This window comes from Anneissia japonica, unplaced genomic scaffold, assembly GCF_011630105.1.
Source record: "Anneissia japonica isolate Jap-2015-1 unplaced genomic scaffold, ASM1163010v1 scaffold288028_len459517_cov177, whole genome shotgun sequence".
Classification (NCBI taxonomy): Eukaryota; Metazoa; Echinodermata; class Crinoidea; order Comatulida; family Comatulidae; genus Anneissia; species Anneissia japonica.
The window spans coordinates 262,240-281,894 of NW_022733874.1; the positions used below are offsets into that span (position 1 = coordinate 262,240).

General features: G+C 34.5%; 1 protein-coding gene across 3 annotated transcripts in view; it reads left to right on the forward strand.

Moving 5' to 3' along the window:
* Positions 1-1,712: 1,712 nt before the first annotated feature.
* Positions 1,713-19,655, forward strand: part of LOC117116234 (TBC1 domain family member 19-like) — a 91,058-nt gene continuing 73,115 nt past the window's right edge. The window contains exons 1-2 of one of the 3 annotated variants that reach the window (XM_033260219.1): positions 1,713-1,850; positions 10,702-10,817. In XM_033260219.1, the coding sequence (XP_033116110.1) occupies positions 10,707-10,817 (111 nt within the window). In that variant the 5' untranslated portion in view covers positions 1,713-1,850; positions 10,702-10,706. Of the gene's footprint in view, positions 1,851-7,758; positions 7,899-10,701; positions 10,818-19,655 lie in introns of those variants that run through there. The other 2 variants (XM_033260218.1, XM_033260220.1) reach the window with 2 other exon arrangements.

The window sequence follows — 19,655 nt, forward strand, 5'->3', positions numbered from 1 at the left end:
TGTGTCTATTGCAATTTTCACTTACACTCAAAACAGTCTTAAAACGTCCAGAATGCGTTACCCCACCGGGGTCTCGCCCCCCTGGCCCCGCCGGGGTCCTTGGCGTAGGGAGGGGGACTGTCCTGTCCGAACCCATCCCCGTTCGATATGTGACGTATACCTCACAAGACTGCACCCCAACAATTCCCTTCCCTTTTAAAATCTTGGCTACTTCCCTGTGGTCTAAAAGCACATTTTAGACCATACTAAGCCATAAAAACTCTCCCCATCAGGCCCGTAGCGTGACTTAATTTGTGGGAGGTTCGTTTCAGTGGCAAGTGGGCCCTTTGGAAACCGTTATACAATAACAAAGCCACAACACAGAGATGAACTTAGTGATATGTCATATTTTATTACTTTTGGATTGTATGATCTCCGATCGGAGAACGTTGTAAATATATCTACGAATATGAATTTTTCGTTTTTAAATGCGGACCTTCTCCAGTTTTTTTGGGAGGTCCTCGTAACCCCTTTAACCCCCCCCCCCGCTATGGGCCTGCCCATGAACCCTACAAGGCTCTAGTCGGCCCCTTTAGTCGGCCCCTCCGTCAGACATGTCGGACCCCTTGTCAGAAACTTCTGGCCCCACCGCTGGTTCCTACCCTGATCACGCAATCGAAAGCTTCATCCGATTTTATAGGTTCACTTCCTATCGGCCTAACAGTGGCCCCATTATCATAACGAAATACACCCAAAGTACAAGACTCGAGCCTGGAGTGTCGGATCCGGGGTGTAGCGTTGAGAACGTAACGCCCGAAAAGGGGCGGAACATTTACTCACCTGTATCCGCCATCGCATGTCCAATAATATTTACGCTAAAGTAGATTAAGCGTATTTTATCTTTGTTGCCGGGAGGGGAGCGATTGGCAATCGATTGTGCGACGGGGGAAGGGACCATGGTCGGATGGGGAAATGTTTTCTCTCACTAGTTGTTGGAATCCAGCAAGGGGCTATCGACTAAAAGCTCTGAAATTAGACATTATAATCTTTTTTCTAAAGGATTTCATAGTTGAAATTTGGTTGGCTGCTGCCAGGGAACAGGGAGGGAGGACAAGTGAGTGTCGCAGGGGTGTATCCAGGATTTTTTTCTGGGTGGGTCGTGATCAAATTTTGTTTGACATTTTCACAATGAAATAACAGCAAGATGTGATTAAAATGTCAATACATTTTTTTTAATTCCTGGAATGGAGATATATTACGTCACGCAATTGGCAAGGGCTTTGGACTCATTTCTGGTATTCCTCAATGCTTTTTCATTTATGTCATTGTGAAAAGACCCTAGAAAAATGTGGACCTTTGAAAATTTTAGGGGGGAGGGGGTAGTACGACCTTTCCGACCCCCTCCCAACTTGCATACACCCATTCGTCCTATTTTCTCACCCTCTACATTTGCCACTGTTATACAATGGTGTGTTATTCCGTGACGTTGTAACGAGAAGCAATCAAGCTTTTTGTTTTTTCTTTATAGGAATAAGGGTGATGATCGAAGGACATACAACTGCCATGTGACCGTACCGCGTTGATGAATGATAAATGTGGCATGGGAGAGTGCTGTACCAGTATCGAGTTAGGTGTTGGCAACTGCCTGCCAGCCGCACAGCCGTGTCACTAAACAATTGTAGAATATTTTTTTAAGGAGGAACAACAATATTCAAGTGTAATAACATGATATGGACCGTGTTGCTGAACTACTGCGCTTAATTGTGCACCGAGTCTGTGGCTTCATAAAAGTGTCGGTGTAATGGATCCCGTGTCAAAAGTGATTTAGATTATAAACAAATCGAAAGGTTTGGATCTACAGCATTCCTACGGTATGTTTATGTTTAGTTTTTTTAGGCTTCGAGAAATGTAGATTAACGTACACGCTGACTTGCAAGCGGCAAGCCAAACAAATACCGTACCTCACAAATAGGTCGAAAGCTCTGTGGCCGATTGGCGCGTTGTGTGAGGCGCGTGCCCATCTCTAGGCCTCGCGAGATTTACGAGAGCAGATTCGATAGACCTGTCGAGTGTCAAGTGCTTAACAATAATTGTGAATCTATTATTGATCTGAAGCGCGAAACAAGTGGTAAAAACAGATACGACATACGTGTGTCGAATAATTAGAGTCCCCTGTTGGAACAAATATTAACATAGGCCTACTTTTATGTACAATGAAGACATCGCGGTCATTTATATTTCAGTAATGATGATGATAGTGATGGTGATGATTCGTAATGCGTAATTTCATTTTCTTCATATAGAGATGGCAAACAGCAATGGAAGTGATGAGATGAAGATAATGATGGTGATGATGAAACTGATGATGATTATGACGACGACGATCATGATTATGATGAAGATATGATTATAATGATGATGATGATGATGATGATGATGATGACGACGAATACGAGGGGATGATGATGATAATGGTTATGAGACAGAAATTATACAGGGTACAATTAAATAAAACTTGTACATTATATAATTCAACCGTAACGTGAAGCGTGACACAAGCGGCTTCAACGAGTAATGAGAGGGAGGTCTAACTGAAGGCAATTGTACGAATGCGTTTGGTTTCTTCAGGCGGTATTACTTCATACTAAGTATGTCCTTAACTTACATCCCTGCTAATACATCAGATATTGTTAAGATTACATATAATCACGCAAGATAAAAGGTGCTACTCACCACCGCGTATTGACGCGTGCGAACCTTCTAGTTACAATCCCATTTTTTATCGACGGCTGATGATGCCCTAATAACTGTGTCTGTGTTTCGAATCATCATCGTAAATCGTTAATACTTTTTGCTATGCTTCTATGGTGAACGGATTTACATCGAATATGCATCGGTACTTTAAATAGAGCGTGAATAACTGTTAATGCTTTCTATGATTTCGTTTTAACAATAAAGAGGAACATTATGTGTTAATTATAATTCTATGTCGGTAACTTATGTATACTGTAGACCATAACAATCACTCATTTAAATCAATGTAGATGATATAAAAAACCAAATAATATTAATAACATTTTGATAAAAGATACAAGTAAAAATTGGAAGGAAACTAAATTATTATTATTATTATTATTATTATTATTATTATTATTATTATTATTATTAATATTATTATTATTATTAATTATTATTATTATTATTATTATTATTATCATCATCATCATCAACATCATTATTATTATTATCATTATCATTATTAATAATATTATTGTTGGAAGGAAACTAAATTATTATTATTATTATTATTAATATTATTATTATTATTATTAATTATTATTATTATTATTATTATTATTATTATTATCATTATCATCATCAACATCATTATTATTATTATCATTATTAATAATATTATTGTTATTATTATTGCTCTTAGTGTCAGCAGCGATAATTGCTATTTCTGTATTGCGTAATGTTTTATGTCATGTACGCGGCAGTTGCAATTTTATGAGGGCGCCATCCTCAGAGTCATGATATAATAATTATCATCACTAAAGATTATACTGTACAATAATAGCAAATCTAGAATTAGGTTAGCCTACTGCAACTGCGCCTGATATTCTAGACTTCACGGAGCGTGGTGAACCCTAGTCCACACGATGCGCACATCAAATTTAATTGCCTTTAAGGTTTCTATGAGCAATGATTCGACAAAGGTTAGAAATCAACATAAACGTAAACAACTTTCAGTCATAATTTCAAATTCTTTATTTTTTAAATCACATATGTAATGCTTTGGAACTATATCATTTTAAACATTACAACTCAGAAGCTGATGCTTCGACAATATCTTAAAGATGTACTCAATCAAAAAAGACAGGAATATACCTCAAAATTTAAATAAAATATTAAGTAGCTCATGTGAAAAGATCAAATAAATTATTAAACGAGAAACAGATGAAAACTAGTTTTCGCCGATTTACAGACATTTTACTACAAATCATTAACCAGCCACCCAGTTATTATTTATTTTTGAAATACAAACGTCAAATAATTTTAATTTACTTAAATATGCAAATTAATCAATTAAAATGGGGGATTTAAATTTTAAATTTCTTTACCATATGACTGATACTGCAGTACATCTTTTAATAGGTCTAATCATCAATATATCACATTACGTAATACAGTAAGCGAATGTTTTCGCGAGGTACAACGCATGGTTCGCGTGGTATAACGCGTGAACACGTACAGCAAGATGACATGTGGATGTTCAGTGTTAATTATGTGCATATTTTCCTTCATGACGCACTTTCCCAGTTGGATTATTTATCGGAACTGAAGATGTTCTCTTGTGGTCATCTATTGTGTCCGAAAGAATTTAACCCCAACTTTCAGAAAAACAATCCTCTCAAAAATTCTAACGAAAATAAACAAGTGATTAGTGACGTCATTGATGTACTAATCCAAATGTTCATAAATTCAAGGTCTGTGGATGTTTTCCGTTCAAATTGTTATTTACGATTGTTTTTGATGTTTGAAAGCGTAATATAATAGTCACTGGTCGGCAATTGGTTTATGCTTAATCTCCGTGGTGTGGTTACTGGACTCGTTTTATGGTAGGAAAATGTAACAGTGGGTCACTAAATACCAACGTTAACCCCGCCAGTGCATCAGAGACCACCATATCGATTTACGACACTAAATACATCGAAAACTATTCCTAAGAGAATCGCAACCAAGAGAACAAAATTATGCTACGTTTTACGACTGTTATCTGTTTTCGACTCTTCAACGTGTATTCGTGGTAAAACGAGATAAAACGAAAAGTTACATTACCAAAGTAATTACACTGGATAAATTCGAAGAAGTTTCCATTTCGCATGTAATTTTTACAGAATTCTAACACGAATGCATTAACAACATTTTGCAAGTAATTACAGTCAGAAAATATTTTTGACAAATCTGAAAATAGATGATGGGATGACAATGAATATGTATGACGCCGTTGTAATTATTTTCTTGTAAGCCCGTGTCTACAAGTAGGCCTATATATATATATAATTAATTTTATACGTAATTACGTGTTTGGTGGATATGATTTGAGAGATATGTGTTGGCCTGAATCGTCGTTGTTCTGTATCTTGGCATGGAAAAGAAGGCCTACCGCCTACCCTAACATGTAATAATCATACGATGATATGATATGCCGCGAGGCAGTGAACAGAGCATAGGCCTACATATCATTTGGATGTGTCTGTTTACTATGCAACAAATTAATGCAAATAAGAAAGCTGAGAATCGTATTAAAGTACATTATCAATTAGCTTAAGCTTTGTCCAGGCTATCAAATTTTGTTTGAAACAAAAAACCAATTGCGTGCCCATATATAGTCATGATGTGATGTCATCATGACCATATTTAAAATGTTTTTGTCAAAGTATAAGTTGATAATCTGTTACAGGGCTTAAGTTTATTGAAATGAAACAACACAGACAATGTTATACTTGGATTTTCATAAAAATGGAGTTAGTTATTAAGACAACAATCCTTATAAACAAAAAACTTATCTACTTGTTTACATATGGCAGGTTTACGCGAAGAGCTTGAATTTTTGTTGTCATTATCATTAATTGAATTCTATGACGTAATATTTCATTATACCTACAGCGGCAGCTAAATTTTGGGGGAGTTGTTTATTTTTACCTAGCTAGACGGAATGTTGCTGTAAGTCCACTTAACGCCAAATTCATCTTTGTGAAAATCCGTAAAGGTGAGATTTCTCGGTCTAAATGCATTTCAAAATGGGTTAGGTCTATTTCCTATTTTAAAATTAGTTTTCTTTTATACAAGAAAACAAAACAAAGAAAAAAAAAATAGTAATAAATATTACCCAAATGTTCAATTAAGCGTCTCTCCTGTAACATAGAAATCTGTCTAGAATAATTGCCGCGCAACAAACGTGACATTCCCCCCAAGCGCCGCTCTCGAAAGAGTACATACAACGTGCTTTGATTTTTCATCGGGAAACTGTCAAACCGGTTTCAGATCAGCTAATATGAAAGTTACCACAGGTCAGGTAGGCCTATGTACAATACATTATGGTACCATTTTAACCACATGCGTATCTAAAGGTCTTAAAGTTGGGGAGCTGATGGGGCGGGGTGGGTGCGCGAAGGTGAAGTTGGGCGGGTGGAGGTGGGTGTGCTCGATGATCAGTTGAGGGGCCCTAACTCGCAACATAAGGTGATTTTGGGTGATTTTTAACTACTTTTGATTTTTTTTGTGGGGGTGGGGGGTGACTGGGGTAGCGCGTAATCTTTGGAGGGCATGCACCCCTCCCCTCCCCACGCGCATCACCCAAGATTCACCCTGATTTAAATACATTAGCACCTCTATTCAGGTTCGAGGGCATTAGGTGTGTTTTCAGCTGTTGGCCCACAAGTTTGGTGTAACTTCAGAAAATAAAATGTCTTGGCCGTTTTTGATCGGGTGTGATTGATTCTAAGAAATCAAACAATTATATCTAACTTGCGCTCCGTTACGCGGTCCGGAGGTTGACATACAGAGATTTACGGTAAATCAATTTCAAAAATCAAAATAAAAAAAATAAGAATAAGTTTGTTATCCTTTTATTTTATTTTTTTATTTAAAAACCCGCCGAACGCAAATATTGATGATTTTGAATAAAAATAAAATTTTATTTTTGGCCAATTAGCACATCCGCTGCCACGAAAAAATAGAAATTTCAGAAAAAAATAAAAGTTTTCTTTATTTTTATCACACCCTCCCCTGCCTTGATATATCCAAGGATAAGACATGTATATTTCCTGTCTCTTATACACATCTTACTGTAGACAAATCGATATCAATATCTATCTAAAAGCTGTTTCTTTTTTAAACGATTTTATTAATTCCTTTACTGTACTTTACTATTTTAGTCCTTTTCAATTTCATTAATATGAAATTTTTGATATTTTATATACTGTAATCTTTTATCGTAAAACAAGACCATATGTAAACATTTAAACAGGTTGTTACATCCCACCTGATTAAACCATCCTATGTGAATATGTTCATTAAATGAATAAATAAATAGCAAACATAGAAAAACACAAAAAAGAAAGAAAGAAAGAAAGAAAGAAGAAAAACAAAAAAACAATCAGTCCCACTGAAATCCTCAAATTGATAAATTGAAGGTCATGCATTCTCCTCAAGAATAGGATGCATGAGCTTCGATTTAAATGCAGCAAGATTATCCTGAAGGATATCAATATCATTACTATTTAGGTTATTAAGAATAGCCTATTATGGTATTCTATGAAAATCATTTGCCTCGTCAGGGTCCGGGACATTAACATTATAAAATACATAAATAAGTGAACAATCATAAACAAAATTTTAAATTATATAAAAATACCATATCAAAGACTTTCCTGCGATTACTTATAGAATGAATCGAAACAGGAAAATTAGGAAAAGTATGTGATAAAAATCTCAGAAATCCCTTTGAACTACGTAGATGCGATGTGCCTGATTTAGAGAAATTGATTAAAAATTACAGTGCAATATTCAAGGTTAGGGCGAACGATTGTTTTGTACAGCGAAAAGGCCTTATTTATGTGTGATGAGCTAAGAAAAAACAATGAAAATCAAATAATTTAATATTCCATTTGCTTGCTTTTTATATTAATTAATTGAAAACAAGAACGGATAAAAATACAAGAGCAAAAATAATGTTCGGAATGCGTCAAAATCGAACGCGTTAAAAACTCAATTTGGAGTCGCAATGAACGCAATTACACTCCAACAATTCCAAAATTCAACGTGTGAGAGGGAGGCGGCTTCGGTTTTCCATAACAACGGAATCTGCACAGTCTTGTCCTGGTAATTACTGTCTAAATTCTAGCTTAGTTGTAAGTTAACAAGTGCATGATCATCAAAATTAACTATACAAATTTTTATTCCTATACTTGTAGAATAGAAGTTCTAGGCATTGGCTAGCTAGACTTCTCTAGCCTAGGCGTAGCTAGGCCTAGGCCTAGCAGCCTAATGGCCTAGGCCTAGGCCGATCACCCCTAGACCTAGCTAGGCCTAGGCTAGGACTTATCGGGGTCACATGGGGCCTGATTGGGTATTACTAAAAAGCAAACACACTACGATGTTCTCTGATTTGGAAGAATGGAAGTTTCTAATTTTAATAACATAAAAAAATAAAAAATAAAAAATAACTCATTCTCATACAAAAAATATGAAATTATCAAAGAATAAAATAGGCCTAGGCCTGGGCCCAGGGCCAGGGCCTATATAATAATATCCTACATTAACTCTAATATTTTTAATTTAAATTTAATAAGACTGTGCACAAAGTTTTTTAAATACCTTAGGCTAGGTAGAATCTGAGTCACTCTAGGCTGCGATACAATTATAATTTTTATGTGCAAGCTACCTAGTAGGGGCCTAGGCCTAGCCTAGCCCATACTGTAAAGTTTTTTAATTGTGCGGCTGATACCTAAAAAATCAGCTAAAATTTGCATTTTAATTGCTAGGAAATAGGTGCGCGGAATCGTAATTGCTGCATATGCATTGGTTCAAAGCCAATATTCAGCAAAAATTCTGTGCGGCAATCTGCCCTTATTTTCCAAGCACCCATTTTCCAAAATGCGCAGACGGATTTCTAGCCCAAATTTTTGCATGGAGGATATCCCCGTGTAGGACTTACTACACAGTCTAGAAGCTAGTTGTAAGCCCTGTAATATTATGTGGTTTTATTTTAATTTTTGAATAAAATTAGGATGCTGAGAAAGTCGAAGCTAGGCTAGGCATATGGTATGGTGATACATAGATAGCCCAGCCTCCTAGACTGTATAGTAAGGCCTGCGCAGGGAATATATCCTCCGATCGAAAATTTGGCCTAAAAATCTGTCCGCGCATTTCTGAAAATAAGGGCTGATTTCAGCGCAGATTTTGTAGGTATAGCCACATGCTCCACTTTCTGCACTTATTATTCATTAATCTTTGTGTTGAGCATTTAAAGATTAATGTGAAAATTTACGGATTGTTTTGCGACATTTAGCTGCGTGCAATTTAACGCACAATAAAAGAGGTTCTGTTTTACTGATTCATGACCTTGACTAATTGCAGCAGAAACTACAAGTTCAACAGGAGCAGTGGTTTTGATGGATGAAATTACAAGATTATTCAGTTGATAAATGTTGGTTGTTTGTAGTTGAGAATAGTTGGGAATAAGGCCCAATAAAAAAAAAAGATTAGTTTATCACCCTTGCCCGCCTGTCGTCTGTGGTATTGAAAAAAAAAAAAAAATTAAAAAAAAAAAAAAAAATTTCCTTCAGTTTTTTAGTTAATAGTTGATTGTTTGTATTATCTCAATCATGCATTTTACTTTAAATATCAATGCACTAGCAAACAAATGTAATTTGGCTTTAGCAAAATAAAAAACAAAATAAAAAGCCTCCCTCCCTCCCTTATCACTTTTTCCAGCCTAGATAGGGTGATAAACTAATAATCATTACTATTGAGCCTAATCAATCATTTTTTTTCCTTTATTGTAAAAAATCATAAACTGATAATATTTTCAAATTTGATGTGAGATGATTCCATGAGATTGAGAGAATTCATTAGCATATGGGGATAGTTACTATCCTAATTATGTTGCTCCTAAATATAATATCTGACTAGGTGTTAAATTAAGTGCCGAGCTCAAAAAAATGCATTCATTTTTTACGTCTCACGTCTAAGTTGTATTATCTCGCGCATTATAACATTGTAAAAGATAAAAAGTATTGGCCGATTATGCAAAAAATTAATGAAAATAATGTGAATTCATCATTGAAATGTGAATGCATAAATTTACTGACTGATGACTGTTCGCTGGTCACTAAAATAAAAAAAAAATAGAGGGCGCTCTATTTTATGAATTTAACAGGGCGCTATATACAAATTTTTTTTGTCTAATGCATCAGATGCCAGGAATGTTGGCAGGTATAGTATATGGCTGCAAGCAAAGCTGGATGTGTGCATTTTCAAGTCTAGAAAAAGAGTTCATCAAAGTCATGAAGATGAAGTTTAGACCACTGTTATTATTGTTACCGTCATCGTCGTCATTATAATAAGTATTGTATTGCAAGCCTATTATAACAAATATATTAGTATGATTTAATTACCTGAATATTGTTATTATTATCATTTTTTTATTGTCTTAATATGATTTGCCTTTTATTGGTGTTTGGTTTCGGTCTTTTGGATAGACTAGGTTATTTGTGTTCAACCTGAAGCCAAATATTCTCACAAAGAACTTGGATAATAATAAATTAATAGTAATCATAATTTGATTTTGTTATTTTTTTTATTTATGTATTCGTTTAATTATAGCGCCTTCTCTTTGCATCTATACAAAGCAACTCTTTGGCTGGTCATTGTGAGTGACCACATGCTTAAGTCTTGCTTCCCACCAGGTACCTATTTATACTCCTGGGTGTAGAGAATCAATGCCAATAAAGTGCCTTGCTCAAGCACACAGTGAAATGCTCAGCAAGGGATTGATGCCCCGACCTCGAGGTTGGGAAACCAAACCTTTCCCACTGCGCCAAACAGTATCCTAGCAAAATTAATTATGGAATGAGTTATTTTCAATGTAAACCATGAACACTACATTCAGCTGTAACTAGTAATTAACTTGCTGTCTTTTGCCTGTTACAGATGTAATGGAAACAAATAAAGAACGCAATGAAACGGAGACTGCTGTCAGAATAGCATACATTGTGCAAGAACTAAGCCAATCATCGCTGAATACGCAACTCAAGAAAACTGCTCAAGTAGGTAACATCACCCATTAAGTTACTCTAGAAATTTGTCTTCAGGGACTCTAGAGCAAGGGGCTAGGGCTCTGGTCTTGTTCCCCGTGTAATATCCCAGGTGTGGTTCTTTCGCAGGGGCATATTTAGGGAGGGGAATTGGGGGGGGGGGCGAATGACCTAAATTTTTTCACTACTGTTTTTTTTAAATTTTTTAACAGGAAAAAAAATAATACAATGGCATACAAATAATTATTTAATTTTATTACTTTACCAGGACAATGAAACATATCATACCATTTGGATACTTTACTTATCTCAATTATTACATCTAAGCTTACTCTGAATCTGTGTAGGTTGGTTTCAGTTAGGAGGTTGGAGAGGATGGGGGGGGGTGGTTCCGAAAATTGAGATTGCGGAACTGGGGAAGTGGGTGCAAAAACCTGCCAGCCTATACCCATGGTTTTAGAGGGATGGTTGAGAATGGTAAATATTGTCCATAGCAAATTTTTAGCAATAAATTTAGTAGGAACACCAAATAAGGCAATTTATAGTTAGAACTGTGCATGCTCATGTATCAAGATCAATTGACATAAACACTGTACACAACATAGGTGTATGCAAGTATTCATGTAGTTTAAATTCTGGAATAAATCAACAATAACTAAACTGTCATTGTGACTCAGTATTGGAATTTATAAACCTGATTCCTTTTAAAAATGAACGGTTCAATTTGTTGTTAATTTTTCATGTGTTTTTTTTTTCTACATTTTCCCAGAAAATGACAGCATTAATGCTCTATCTTTGACTCAAGGTTTATAGTTCTGATACAGTCAGTTTATTTACCAATTCAATTTTTCTAATGTGTATGTATATTTAATGTGTGTGTATAGTAACTATATTAAACACAGTATTCTTATCATGTATGCTTTCATAATAAAATAGATTTAATACCAGTATAATATTTTACCTGTACCTCATATTTTGACGCAGCAGGTATGCTAACTGGCCAAAATGAAAATCAATATTTGCAGGTGGTTGGTTTGTGATTAAAGGTATTTAAAATCTTTGCCAGAAGAATGAAAATATGCTAATTATTTCTGCGAAATTACCTGTGTTACATGTAGTGTATTGTCGTCGGCAGTTGCATTGATCAAAGGACTAAAAATGTATTGTTTTTTACCATTTTCTTTACATTGATTTACATCATAATTCATTGAATGAGATCGGGATCAATCACAATTCTTATTTGCTTGAACTTGCTAATGCATTTAATAAATAGATACTTTGTCTTTAGTTTTTTAAATCTACTTGAATCTTCTATACATGTAAATTTGCTAACTAAAACATCAGTACAGTAATTCTAATTCTGTGCTTCAAAAATTGCTGACACTCTAATAATCAATAAAACCTTTAAAAAAGGGTATTAAAAACAATTAATGCTCATTTAAAACGACCGCTTTAAAAGTTAACAATTTTCCTACGTCACAGTTCGGAAAAAAAAAAGATTATATATTAATTGCCTGTATTCGACTGGTCGTTCTTTGTTAAACCACGCCTGCCTTCTCAAGGATAAAATCCTACTTAACGATTATGACCAGACAAACAGAAAACCGGTAGAAGTTTTGGCTTGTGGTAGTTGTTGTTTATTGTCAAACAGATATTTTCATGTAGTTTTTAAATTATGTTGGCCTGCAGTTAATTTTTATTATTATTATTATTTAAAGTTTATTGAAATTTATTAAATTATACACACAAATGTTTTTTGCTAAACTGACCAATCGACCATTTTGTTTTTTCGTCACATGTAAAACTTATTGCAAATTAACGCACTCTATTTTACCTTAATTTTTCTTGTCAACGAAGTTTATTATACGAACCAGCCGAATGAAAATATTGCTCAACGCAAAATCGTCAACAAAGCGAACCGGTCGAATACCGTCATTGATTTAGATACTATTACCATGAAAATCCTTTTACAGAAATTAAACTTTCAGAAATGGTATTATTATTTAAGGAAATTTATTTTTCCTGTCATAATTTTCCTTTCAGTTAAAAGGTTACACCTGTATAATTTATAAAAAATATGAATTAAGCAATCCATTTTTTTTTCAATTTTGAATTCGATTTAGGTGGAAACTGCAACATTTCACGGAAATGCTAAAATAAGAAATTTTAACTGACTTCCAAACCTATTTAAATTACTAATATTGACATTGAAATTGTAGACTATAATGACAGAATATTAAGCAACACTGGGGAACAAGAGATCTCCTTCAGACTGATTTAATATTTTTATTGTTTATATTTTTTTGTTAAGACAAGACTTATACCTTTTTTAGCAAACCCGCCGAACGCAAATATTGATGATTTTGAATAAAAATAAAATTTTATTTTTGGCCAATTAGCACATCCGCTGCCACGAAAAAATAGAAATTTCAGAAAAAAATAAAAGTTTTCTTTATTTTTATCACACCCTCCCCTGCCTTGATATATCCAAGGATAAGACATGTATATTTCCTCCTAATTATATAAATTTGAAGCATCTATCCATCCCATTTTTCATTCAACAATAAAATTTTCTTTTTACATTCTCCTTCTTTTTGCTCAATAAGAAAACCGAAAACAAAATTTAATTTTTTTTTTAAATTCCGCCTTCCTCTGGTGATCTTTAAAAAAATAAGTACGCGAAACAAGGAATAAAAAAGTCTTGCCTGATGTGAATGTAGGCCTATTGTATTTTGGTATTGAAATAAATTATTTGAAATAATCAGAATAGACTACTAGGTATTTATCTGATAAATTCATACAATATTTGATCGTATTTTGATGAATTAGAATATTGTCTAAAAACCTATACTATCAAATTTTATCAATCAAATTTTATTTGACAAAAACATGTGACATGCCTAAATATGGTCATGATGACATCACATCATGACCATATATAGGCACATCATGACTTTATGTGGGCATACAACAGTTTTTTGTCAAAGAATATTGTGGGCTGCTCAAGCTTAATATCCAGTTGATATGAAAGACAGATTGTTTAGCGATTTATTCACATGACTAACACACAGTGTAAAACCAATGTTTGATCAGATATTTGTAATAATAGCATACACTATCAATGTCTAATCAAACAATTATCTGACAGATAACATCTGTCTGGTTTTGCTGATAGTACTGTAAAGAGAGAAAGTGTTATTGTATATTCGACCTTGAAATTAATCTTTATAAAATGTCTCATCAATCGTGTAGAAAAAGATAAATTAGCACATGCTATTTTTCTTTTCAGTAGACATCAATTAAATTGAAATCACTTCATAATATTTGGATTTTCTAATTTCGTCATCTTTCCCTTTCTCTCGATCTATTCTTCCGGCGTTTAATCTGCTTCAATTCGACCCTCTTTCATCATCAATTTTTTTTTTCTTCGATAGGATAATACGTTATTATATTATTCAGATCTTTGAATTTTGTCATCTTTCCCTTCCTCATGATCTGTTCATACCGATGTTTATTCCGCTTCACTTCGGCCTCCCCCATAATCAATTTTTATCTTTGACGGGATTTACTCTCGTGAAGTGGCCAATTCACTCAAGTGATAACTCCACGATATCACTTACAGTTCACAGTAATACGGCATTACAAGATCATCGCTTTCTATCACATTCAATTTGAATTCCAATCGGTAACATGATGCTCCTGTCACGTACTTAATAGTTTGCTCAAGATTAGAACTTAATTATTATCTTACTTAATATTTTGAGATGTAGGGCATGGGTGGACATTCATACATTGATTATATATTCTACATTAGCATATTTTATTTCTAATAATTCTTTTCTATTAATTTTAACATTTAATTTTTTTTGAATTTTTTATTTTTTTTTTGTCACTTCCAAATTTGGAATTGGAAATGTTTCGCTAGGCCCATGGACACCCGTGGCGGTCATAGGGTGCCGCCAGTACCAATACGTTCCTTCTTTCTTAACACTCACATGAGGGTTACTGTATTTTAAGGAGCATAGTGATCAGGCTTTAATTAAAACCCAACTTTAGCTGGGTTTGAACTGTATCTTCAGCACAAGAAGCAGCAATGTAAAACAGAAACGCCAGTGTACTGCGTTATTTAACGTGCACATGGGCCATAATGCACACAGCACTGAGAGCTTAAACGTCTCATCCGAAAGACGGTGCGGTAAAATAACCTGCAATTCAGCCCTCAGGCTGAAATACAAGTAGAGCAGCAATGGGGATTGAACCGGGGAGCAATTATTTTATGATTATTTATTCTTTCGTTATACTGTAGGCACTTTCAGTATTGCACTAGTTTTCAAAGTGGTACAGTTTAAACATAACAAAAGTATATACAATAGAATTGGATTAACAAAAATTAAAAGAATATATATATATATATATAAAATGTACATATAAATGTACATGTACAGTGTACATATATATATATAAACCAAGCAAGAGAAGAGTCAATGAAATACATTTATGTAGTAATATTTTTGGAAATGATGTAACATATTTTGTATTTTGAAAGTTAATTTTTAATTCATTAGATAGTTCATTCCACATTTTTGTTGCCCGGTAAAGAAAAGTCCATTTTCCTAGACTATTGTTCCGAATTTTGAACGAGTTTGGTTACATGTTTGTTCGGCTACATTTTCCTTTATATATAGTCTATTATTGTTGAAGATAAAATTTGATGTCAGGAGTGTAACCGTTTAAACATTTGAAACTCATGATATATAATTATTCATCCCAACTAGCATTTAGTCTTTTTTTAGCCAAGAGTACTTAATATATAATTAACTTAATATATAATTAACAGAAGAGCAAGAGATCTCCACAGTTCAGTGCAGAGACACAGTGACTTCCACTAGTGTAGCCAACTGAGAGCTAAGCTGCTCTAGGCAAGTTCATCCCAAGCTAATTTAACGGTCTGCAAAATACAAGAACAAGTGCTGCATTATTTATGTTTCTGTTTGTTAAAGTGCCTGGGAAACTTCTTCTAATTTTCATATGTTGAAAGCTTATAATTTAAAGGCTGCACTGTCTGCAAAGCTTTCTATTGTACATTTAATGAAATTAGTGTCAGTTGAAAATTGAAAAGCCAGTATACAAATTAAACAATTCAAATATTAAAAATTAATATCCAACAAGTAATAAACTGTTGTATGAAGTTACACAGTCTAGCAACAACAGACTCAGTTAATAACAAGCCAATTTAATCGGCTGCAGTATTGAAGAACAGTTTGTCATTATTTATGTGTCTGGAAAAGGGGGCGAGGACATTCTTCCTAATTTTAATATTGTGGGAAGCTAATAATAATAACCACTGTGTACTGTATACGATACTAAAGCTTCCTACACAGTTAAATTATACGATAACAAAGGTTGGTGTTTGAAAAAAAAAATAACTAAAAAGCAGCAATTAAGGTATTAAATTTTTGTATCAAAGGGCCTGTTCGAGCGAAAAAATATCTGCGCAATTTTGACCATCAAATTGGTGGGTCAATATTTTTTTTCAATTTTTTATTTTTTTTGTCACTATACCAAATTTGGAATGGGAAATGTTTCGCTAGGCCCATGGACACCCGTGGTGGTCATAGTGTATGGGATAACTCACCGAGCGTGCCTGGCCAGAGGCGACGATAAAATAACCTTAATTTTTGTTTTTCCAAATGTTTTTGTCCACAGTCCAGCAGTTAGCGCTGCAGCTAGTATCCACTGTCACCGCACTGTCCTTTGCCTCTTCTTGTGCATGTTGAAATTAAACTTGATTGGACAGTAAGTCTGTTAACATAACAATAATGGTGGCTAGTATAGTAGTATAGCTACGTGTTCGATTTGTAGATTTACCATTATTCGGAGGAAATAATTTTGAATACAACTGACTTACATACATATTTTAACGAGTGTTAATAAATTGTTGTGCTCGGATATTGTTCCTGTACTAACCCCACGCTGTGGGCCTTAGTACAGAAGCAGTAGAATGGGTAGATGGGATAGGTGTTTTTGATGTATTTGATGACCATACAAGTCTACTTTCAGATTTCTTTCGTTTCACAGTATTTAACATGAGCTAAAATTGGCACGAACCGTCGACCACCCGCTGAGTGGTCAGCGTGTTTAACCGGTGAATTAAATGGAGTACAGTTGGCGTTTTTCACTCGAACGGGCCCCAACTAAGCTCACAGAGTCGGTTCACCTGAAGCTAATTTAAAGGTTTGCAAAGTGCAAGAACAGTGATGCATTATTTATGTGTGTTTAAAGATCAAGGGATCCAATTTTCCAATTTTCATGTGTTGAAAGCTCATATACTGTAATAACATTAGGTTCATGTTTACAGTTATGGTTGGATACCCATGCATTTGACCCAAGCTTGTGGGTGGATTTTTGAGGTCGTTCGGTTGCATTTGGGCGGTCTAAAAGAATGGTATGCAAAAGAACTAGAGTTTATTGAAATTAAATCCAATCGTAATCCTACTGGGTTTCTAGATGCTATTCTCCACAACTACCGTAAATGTTGATTACAAGAGCATTTTGATATATCGGAGGCCTTAGGTCGTGGGAATCTATGGCAATTTGTTTTGGGTCCTTGGAGGGTAAAGAGATTGCTGATGGTAGCTCTACAGTACGATTTACTATAACTTCCTTCTCAATTCTAGAGTGAAAAGCCACTTAGAATGATTCAGGTATTACATTATAATATCCATTTATACCTGAAACACAGTCAGCAGAGTCAGTTGGATGTAAACACCAAGGATAACCCACGAAAGTCTGAAAATACTTCTTTCCAGTGGGGTTCTTCTGGTGGTGATTGAGCAGTACACCAGAAGGCAACCTCTAATCTTTTCCAAAGGAGTGTACCACGTTTTTTAACATGCACGTGTGCTAAAATGCACACGGGACCAAGAGCATTTAAACGTCTTATCCGAAAGACGGTGCGCTATCCTAACTTGCATTTCAGCCATCCAACTGAAACGCAAGGAGAACATTGATGGGAATTGAACCGGGGACCTAGAGATCTTCACGGTTCAGCACACATACACAGTGCTCTACCACCAGTGTAGCTGACCAGGCTACCGTAAGCTGCTCTCAGCCAGTTCATCACAAGCTAATTTAACAGTCTGCAAAGTACAAGAACAGTGCTGCATTGTATGTTTCTGTTAAAGTGCGTGGGAAACTTCTTCATATTTTCATATGCTGAAAGCTAATACAGTAATTAAAAGATTCACTGCCTGCAGTGGTTTCTATTGTATATTTAATTACGTAAATTTGTATCATTTGAAAAAGGGAATGGCAAAATGATTTTCACCACTTAAAAGGGGAAAGATTTACTACAGTACTTCGCACCTTTGGTTGGTTATTTTATAGTAGAAACTAAATGATTTTGGTCTGAATTAAATTGGTCGATTAGTTTATAGTAAAAGCGGAATTATTTTTGTCTGAATCGGTTGGTAATTTTATAGTAAAAACTGAATAATTTGTGGTCTGTATTTAATAACTTTGTTGATTTAAAAAAAATTATAAACATATTCTTTTTAGTTGAGGTTTTTTTTTTTTTTTTTTTAGTATTTCACAGATGGTATTTAATTAAATTCTTAAAGCAGTTGGCTATACAATGTGATGCAGTAAATGTGTGATGTTACATTGGTCCTCACAACCAGTATTTAAGACCCATAACTAAAGTGCAAGGCCTTAAAATGATCAATGGTTCTATATTGACAAATAGAACCTGATGATGGTGTGTGGTCGAAACAAAACCAATATTTATTATTATTATTATTATTTCGACTGTCTTTAAATTGAAAGCACTATCAGTGAAGATGAGAAATAGAATGAAAGAATAAATGCAAATCAGAAAAAAAATCAGCACTCATTTTAAACCATTTTTACAGCCCATTAGGCCATGTAAAATAAAATAATTGGTTAGCATCCCCTCCCTACCATCAGAGACACCTCCATTTTACATTGCTTTATCAAAGCAAGCTGAAGCACTGTCTAGAATATCAAATTTATTTGACAACAAGATATTCTGAGATTACAAACTCTCGCCCTCTAAGTCTTGCGCCATATCTTTCTATATAGTCGATACACTCGAACCGCTGGTTGTTGTTGGAATATAGGGATGTAATATTACCAGCTATACATATTAGGTGAACTGTAGCTGAGCGGTAAAGGTGCACATACTTAGTTAATCGAATGTATGAGGTTTAAATCTCGAGCATTTTTCTTTTTTTTTAATTTTGTTATTTTTAAAAATTATTTGTGCATCCTATAGAATACTTTTTTTTCATATTTTATTATTTTTTACAATTATTATTTTTTTTTTTCAATTGTGAGATATATGGCTGGAAAATATTAAAAACATTCTAAATCTTGCTTCTCCAATCCACCCGCCAAACAAAACCTAGCAGAGGCCTCAAGTTGCAAGCCCATCAGTCGGGCTTACACACCTTCCTGCTGCTTCCAGTTCACCGGCAAGAATTTGACACATGGTCAGTCCGCTCGAGTCGATCTGCTTACTGTATTTAGTCCATAATAATTCAGGTTCACTTATCATGGGTGAACTTATTGGGACTTGAAATAAAAATGTTAAAGTACATTTTTGGATGCAGATATTTTAAATGTGTTCGGCTCTGTCAAAACCTGCTGTTTGTTGCAATTTCTAATTTCGCACAAACACCCAAAACGTTTGAAAAACAGAATTTTGAACATTCCGAGGTTTTTGCATTTTATAGTAGAAGATATTGAAGAACGTTTCTGCAAAGTATCAATCACTAAATGTAAGTGAAAAGTATATTGTATTAATTATTTTAACAAGAGCGACCGCTCTCC